This window comes from Centropristis striata, chromosome 12 (genome assembly GCF_030273125.1).
Source record: "Centropristis striata isolate RG_2023a ecotype Rhode Island chromosome 12, C.striata_1.0, whole genome shotgun sequence".
Taxonomy (NCBI): domain Eukaryota; kingdom Metazoa; phylum Chordata; class Actinopteri; order Perciformes; family Serranidae; genus Centropristis; species Centropristis striata.
The window spans coordinates 23,358,946-23,366,499 of NC_081528.1; the positions used below are offsets into that span (position 1 = coordinate 23,358,946).

At 39.5% G+C, this 7,554-nt stretch overlaps 2 protein-coding genes across 2 annotated transcripts; one reads left to right on the forward strand and one right to left on the reverse strand.

Moving 5' to 3' along the window:
• Nucleotides 1-456: 456 nt before the first annotated feature.
• syce3 (synaptonemal complex central element protein 3) lies at nucleotides 457-2,137 on the reverse strand. The gene is made up of 3 exons (XM_059346336.1): nucleotides 1,996-2,137; nucleotides 1,522-1,630; nucleotides 457-927 (listed from the first exon to the last, which is right to left on the reverse strand). The coding sequence occupies exons 2-3, from the start codon at nucleotides 1,628-1,630 to the stop codon at nucleotides 773-775; spliced, it is 264 nt and encodes an 87-aa protein (XP_059202319.1). The 5' UTR covers nucleotides 1,996-2,137; the 3' UTR covers nucleotides 457-772.
• Nucleotides 2,138-3,892: 1,755 nt separating this feature from the next.
• On the forward strand, nucleotides 3,893-5,247 carry foxi3b (forkhead box I3b). The gene is made up of 2 exons (XM_059346808.1): nucleotides 3,893-4,493; nucleotides 4,682-5,247. The coding sequence occupies exons 1-2, from the start codon at nucleotides 3,893-3,895 to the stop codon at nucleotides 5,245-5,247; spliced, it is 1,167 nt and encodes a 388-aa protein (XP_059202791.1).
• The last annotated feature ends 2,307 nt before the right edge of the window (nucleotides 5,248-7,554 follow it).

The window sequence follows — 7,554 nt, forward strand, 5'->3', positions numbered from 1 at the left end:
GGTGTACAACAATCCAATTGTGGCTATCACATTTCAGATCTAGGATAACATTTACATCATGCACTTTGCATATTTTTCAAATCGATCATCAAGGTCATTTTCTGGCATGACTGATGCTTACTGATATTTTAGAGGTGTTAAGAGAGGAGACAGTCAAACATACATGCCAATTGATCCATGCAGTAGGACAAGGAGTCCAGCCCTTTCAGTATGTTTTCCAGATCAATGCAGGCAGCTGAGGAGGCTTGTTCTGTGCCGTTTTTTGTGTTTTCCATCTGTAAAATAAACGCATCAGAATAAAAACGGCTATGTCAACTATAATAATATACCAAGCAAAAAATCTTATGAGCATCCAATGCAATTATGTGTCCAAATAAAACTTAATTAAAATAATACTATACAAAATAAGATACCAGGCATGTAAGTCTATGACTTTAGAAAAGACAACAGAACACATTCTCATTTTACATTTTTTAATTGTACAATTTAACAGCCTAATAGATCAGAACTCTTCCAAACTTCAAAACAAACAAATCTGCAGGCCATGCTAATACAACAAACAACAAAAAGAGGCGCATGCTTCGCATTTGTGAATTAAACATTCTGTTTTACAGCAAACAGTCAGAGAGCAGAAATCAGTCCAAAAACCTGCTTTATCCACAGTAAGGTTATAATGAAAACAGTGCTTTCAGCATTTACTTTAAAACAATATTTACAAACTTTATCAGCCCTTTTCACTCATTCTCAGTGCAGTACTCAGAAATGTCTAATATTACATCCGTGTAGGTGTTGTGGCAGTAGGCTCTTGGTCTCCACAGATAAAAGCTTTACATCTATGAAAGGCTTCTTCCAGTTTCTGCATGGAGACCCCAAGCTCAGGACTGGTCCGCACTGCCACCATGTCATAACCCATCCAAGTCAGCTGCACTACAGGTGGACAAAACAAAGGACAGCTATTAGACATGGAACTTTATGTTAGTTACCACAGCTACACGCAAAACACATCCAGCGATATTAACTCTATGGAGTCTTTTTTTTTTTCGTGTCTTTGTAAATCATTTTGTGTCTTTTTTTACTCATTTGTGTCTTTTTTTAGTCATTTTGTGTAATTTTTTTGTCATTTTGTGTCTTTTTTAGTCCTTCCAATCCAACATAAAATGTGATTTTGAATCATTTTTTTTAACTTTCAAAACACTACCATGCTCAATAAAGAATTTTAAATGTTGCAAATGTGAACAAAGGTTGCAAATATAACATATAAGAGGGTTACATCCAGTTCTATCATTTTATACAAAATATATTTGACCTTGTCTCCAGTTTTACTTGGTATATCATCATCAAACTGAAACTGAGTTTACAGCCAGAACTTTAGTGGTAAATTTACGGTAGAGCTCCACGCTGCTTTGTTTTTAAGTCTGGATGTGATGAAGAAGTCATGATTTGGAGCTTTTGGAGACTCCAGAGGGTTAAATGTAGTCTGTCTGTCACCATGTCACAATGCAATAAGATTAAGTTACATACCTGACATATTTTCAACGGCGTCTATAATAATCTCCAAGTCCTTGGTCAGCTCTAACACGTCCTCAATGCTTTCCTGAGGCAGCTCGGGCAGCGGAGATGAAGCGTCCATCTAAATTATAAACCGGTATATGGCTGTTATCAGCTGTCGGATGGTCACACAAATAATTCCCCGCAAAAAAAATGCAAGACTTCAGCTAACTACAACAAGCCGCTCTTGACGTAAGCTTGTTGTGGTGGCAAGGGCATAGTCTTAAGTTAATTACACAGCCATTAGCAGAGGTAAACATTAGCTACTAGCTAAACGTTAGCTAACGACGCTACGTAAGCAAGGTCAAGTTAGCATGCTAGCTTCTTCCAAAACTAACTGATTTTGAGCTGTCAAAAGGAAGAACAGTATCTACAAATCGTATCTGGAATATTTGACCAGCAGTTAACGAAGTTTAGATGTATTAACTTATATTATGAACAACTTACGATAGAGACCGTTTTCTCAGGAGGTTATAATCTATAATACGACCGTCGGTTTGACTTGGAGAGGTCTCGCGCTACCTTCAAAAAAAAAAAAAACGACGCAATGCGCGCTCTCCTTTTAAAACGTGATGACGTAACTTCTCACGTTGTCAAGATCATTTTCACACAGCAACCTATAACACAGGGGTCAGCAACCTTTACTAACAAAAGAGTCAATGTTCGCCAAAAAAGAGAAAAAATCACGGAATGGAGCCACAAACCTTTTTTTTATTTTGAGCCTAAAATGAAAATTAAACAGCCTAATAAGTCTAAATTAGGTTAACGTTATTAATAGTCATATTGAGCATTTATTAATATGATTTTGAAAGTTAACTTTTTCACTTAGTACATCAAAACTAGACTTAAAGCTGACAAAACTTAAAAAATAAGATGTTGGGCCGGAGACTTTCGTAAGCTATGAAGCACATTTTTTGTTGACTTAAATGTCAAAACTTTTTTAATATGCTGTAAAAATAAGCTATACCATTTTACAATTGAATAATTCAAATTGTTTTTGGCCTACACCATTGATAAATGAAAATTTAAATGTAAAAAAAGTATATATAATATTTTTGACACTGCCACGGGGAGCCCCTGCATGCGGCCTAAAGAGCCACATTTGGCTCCGGAGCCGCAGTTTGCCTACCCCCGCCATAACAGCAACCTTAATTTCATAAACTTATTGAAGCCATCTGTTGGCAATAATTCTGAACACTATTACCAAAAGAGAGCTTTCATATGTAAAAATGAATGTGCTACATCCCCTGAATTTGAATTGAAGTAATCAAAATATTATATATTCAAAATTACACTTTAGCCTGTAGGTTACATTCACTGTAATACTTTTATTGGCCCACTCTATTGTCTACTCTATGTAGGGTACCTTTGCCACTATATTTTGATGCTGTTTTACAGAGACAATTACAGTGTTGCTGTTATAATAATAATAATAATAATAATCTAAAAAAATTAGATGAGTGTAGCCTATTAGCTGATTTCTATCTCCCCGGATAGGTACCCTACATACAGAACAATCACCAGACACTGAAGACATTAATTTACATGCAACACCAGTCTCTATCACACTTACAGTTATACATATTAAAAAGCACACAGTAACAAAGTTCAAGCATATCATAATTGGCACGATTTATAAAGCTTATGCTATAAGCGTAGCTGAAGCTTTACATAAAATATTAATGCAATGTCATATTAATGTGACATTAAATATCCTATTATTATCCATTAGAAAAACATTAGTCACAAAATGGTCTTTCTTCTGCAGGAGAAGGTCGTTTGTCTTCTAAACTGTCCAGTACAGCAGAAGAAAGAATGATTTTAATGTAATCTAAATAGGAGAGACAGTATTATTTTAGTCTGTTTAAATTTGCATCATAGTCATCAAAAAAAATACAGATGACTGAGCTCAATAAATGTTGGAGAAACAGCTTGAGTGGAAAATTATTTAATTGAGGGTGAACAAACCCCCTGGAGGAATTGAACTAGCTGACAGCAGGAAAAAAAACAGAGAGAAAGCAGGACTACTCACCTGAGAAAACAACCAATCAGATGAGGCAGGGGGCGTTACCAGGGAAACAGATAAAGCAGGTATGACAGGTGACATCTTGACAGAGAGCAAGGGCAAACAGACAAGAAAGGGGTAGAGGAGTCGCTTACTACTTGGAAGTGTAGCAACCACCATTTGGATCAGCTCACATTCGAATACCTGCAGAGGTCAAAAGAAGAAAAGGACTGTCTGGAGCTGATAAAACTGCTGCAAATAGAGACTGGCAAAGAAAGGAGGGACAACTGAAGCCGAAGGGTAAAGAGGACACTCTGAGAGGTGAGAAGAAATTTCACAATGTCTTCATTTGAGGCCCAGGGCCAGTCTCCTCCTCGGTGTGGCCCACAGTTCCCTAGCCTGGGCCAGGAGCCCCCGGAGCTCAGCATGTACAGCGACTGTTACTACCCTCCTCCTTCACTGCCAAGTCCTCAGCGCACCACTCCGACCTCCTACGACCTGAGCGACTACACCACGTCCTCCCCGAACCCTTACCTCTGGTTCAACGGCTCCGGCATCAACACACCGCCATATCTGGCTACCACCGGCCCGCCCGGTAACCCCGGCCCTCCCTTTGTCCCTCAGCACTACGGCATGCAGAGGCCCTACCTGGGTCCTGCTGGAGCCGGGGGTCCAGGAGGGGAGCTGAGCTGGTTCTCTCTCCCCTCACAAGAAGACCTAATGAAGCTGGTCAGGCCACCATACTCCTACTCGGCACTCATCGCCATGGCTATCCACGGGGCACCAGACAGGAGGCTGACGTTGAGTCAGATTTACCAGTACGTCGCTGACAACTTCCCTTTCTATAACAAGAGTAAAGCAGGATGGCAGAATTCCATCAGGCACAACCTGTCACTCAATGACTGCTTCAAGAAAGTACCAAGAGATGAGGATGATCCAGGTAATATTTTATTTTTGTTTTGTTATGAATATCCCTCTCTAACAAGGGAAGACTCATTAATTAACCTAATTTCCATTTAAGGTTTTATTGTACTGCTTTGTGAATGTGCTTTTGGTGTGTTGTGCTCCAAGCTATTTCCCATTTTGAAATTAAAATTCAACCTCACTAATTCTACATTTATATCACAGGCAAGGGCAACTACTGGACTCTTGACCCAAACTGCGAAAAGATGTTTGACAACGGAAACTTCCGCCGCAAAAGGAAGAGAAAGTCTGACTCCCTGGCTGGTGGAGATGGCGGCTCAGGGGCTCCAGAGTCCGGTGACAGCGAGAGGGGCAGCCCCAAACACTCAAATACCCTCAACATCTCCCCCACGCCGGACAGGATCCCCTCCCCTTCATCGTCAGGCCCCACACCTTGTCTCAGCAGCTTCTTATCTGAGATGTCTGGAGTGACAGCCGGAGCAGCTAATGAGGTGGGAGCTGATGGGCTGAGCAGGCCGCTGCACCTTCCTTTAGACGGGCCTCATAGACCCACGCAACCTGGAAGCTTTAGTAGCTACTCCCCCAGCTCAGGTGGCTCAGAGTGGGTACCACAAGTGGCAGCTCCCTCTGTGCTCTCCTCTTCACCCACCCACTCTTCCCTAGGCTACACTAGCCCCATCCTCAGCCAGTACAGTGGGTCAAGTGGCCATTTCTACCCTAACCTGAGCTCGACAGGAATCATCTACCACCGTGAGGGCACAGAGGTTTAATACCAAGACTTTAAGTTTAGTTTAAAAAGACTCTTGATAGGGATTTTTTTTTACCTGTCTGGTCACTTTTGCTTGAGAGAAGCTCTGTTGTGAAAGACACACACAGACACACAAAGTTTGCGCTGACTGAGACGGTTGAGATCATTATACCGTGTGACAGCAGAGTAAAAAGGCTTTGATTCCCACAGTAACAGCTGAGTCAGCCGCAGCGGACCACAAGCGTCACTCCCTGAAACCGCTGTCGGCCCCACTATCAGATCCTCAGTCAGCTTTTATTCCAACTAACGCTAGTCTCTATCAGATCTGACTCATTATTAACAGATCCTGGATCTGATCTGCTGACATCAGGTAATTCCACACTGCTATCTGTGATTCTCTGATGGTATCACCCATACAATGCCCAGACAGCATATTTAAAAGGGGTGGTTGAATTACACCATTGTCTACAGAGTGTGTGTAGGAATTAGCAAAAGGTAGGCTCTCTGTCATATTTTCTTTTAGAACTAAGTTAAACATTGTGATGAATTTACAGTCTTGGAGTGTGAAAGTGGTAATTAGGTACTTTGTAAATATGTCAATGTGTTGTGTAATGTTATACATTTATATTTTTGGTTTGTTGGTTCAGCTGTTAATGTATAAAAGTCATTCCATATGTATGCTGAATGTTATATATGTTGTGTTTTTGATATGAATAAAAGGTTTTAGAGTTCTACAGGTGTTTTTTCTCCATTTATTTATTTTATTTATTAAAGCAGAACTATTAGGAGCAATTTACTTAATGGTTTCTCTTAAACACCCAACCCCCCCAAAGCAACACAATAAGCACCCAGTGACAGAAAACAGTCCTGCCAGAAAAGCGATGACCAGTAGAGAAGAACCTGCATGTTGGTGTAACCTGATCTTTGTGTGATGGATAGCTAACTGATTCTCCTAAACGGTGGAAATCCACATTCCCATGCTGTCCCTCTTTGCTACACCCAAACACTTAAATCCCTGTCCGTCACACCAACGATACACAGATAGTGCTGACTGGATGCAAGCAGCTTAATTAGGACAGAGGGACCAACTGTAAAGAGCTGAGAAGATGCAGAAGTGCGAATTAACTGCAATGTAAGCACAGTGACTCAAAAGAGATCACTATATAAACAAAATCTGCCCTCCAAGTAGAATGTTAGGATGGATTTCACCACTATTATCAAAAGTTATTCAACATAATGGAAGGCTGAGAGTCTATGAAAGCTAAGAACATTATATACAAGCATTAGTGGGGAGTTAAGCTGAAGTTTAATTGTCATGTGCATAAACAGGTTTACAAAGAGATCCATAGGTGCTTTCTTCCATCATAAAAAGGCACTTAAAAGGTAGAAAATAGATACAGTAATATGCAGTGTACCCAGAAAAACATTGCATTAATACTTTTTAATACAATCAAACGAAAAGTACAGTGTTCAGAATAATACTTAAAATACATAAGATGAGTCAAACAAAACAAAGGCAGGAGGTACAGAACACAACAACAGAGATGTAATAATACAGAATCTGTTCAAGCTTTTACAAAGCGTATCTAATAATTCCCATTGAGTCCATTAGGCCTTTCATTGGCTTGGAGAATTAGAGCAGTCTGTTCCACTGATAGCAAGTCCATGAAGTCGTTACGCTAGCTCTCAGTGCCAGAACAGTCTGGTTTATGTTGTTTCCAATTCATTATGATCTGCTTTTGCTGATAGGAATGACAACACTATCAGACTTTGTACAGTTTTTGGTTGCAAAATGTCCATTTTCAAACCTAGTATGCAAGTCAAATGATAGGGTTTGATTTTTTCAGTAAAATCTATAATAAATATTATAATATGCTATAAAATCCACTATTAGATACAAATGAGGATACCATATAAGCTGCATTGTGCATTTGTGAAGTCATATTTGGAAGAGTTGTGTAGATTTGGACAATAAGACAGCAGTTGTTTCTGATATATTCATGAAATGGGTAATATGCTGCTTTCTGTTTTATTTCTTGATACAGAATTTGTAATCCATACAGTAATACAACATGGAATACTTTTTATATCCACACATGTAGAACACAAGGTAATATTCCCCCACAAACCTTTAGGTAATCGACAAATTATCCATTTTTTATTATTATTTAATTAGCTAAAGTTGATTAACTGGGACTCATAGAATGTGCCAATAATTTTACTCCTGTTCTATGGCTGTGCTGCACTTATGTTATTTATATAAATATAGCCCTTTGATTGCTGTTACCCTTAGGCCTTTATTTACCCCGAAACATAGGCAGCATGACAG

What these genes read in the sequence shown, in the direction of transcription:
- syce3 (XM_059346336.1), bottom strand. Translation starts at nt 1,630, where the DNA reads ATGGACGCTTCATCTCCGCTGCCCGAGCTGCCTCAGGAAAGCATTGAG. An exon ending in CGCCGTTGAAAATATGTCAG is followed by an intron (nt 928 to 1,521) that starts GTATGTAACTTA and finishes GTCCACCTGTAG; the next exon opens with TGCAGCTGACTTGGATGGGT.
- foxi3b (XM_059346808.1), top strand. Translation starts at nt 3,893, where the DNA reads ATGTCTTCATTTGAGGCCCAGGGCCAGTCTCCTCCTCGGTGTGGCCCA. An exon ending in AAGAGATGAGGATGATCCAG is followed by an intron (nt 4,494 to 4,681) that starts GTAATATTTTAT and finishes TTTATATCACAG; the next exon opens with GCAAGGGCAACTACTGGACT.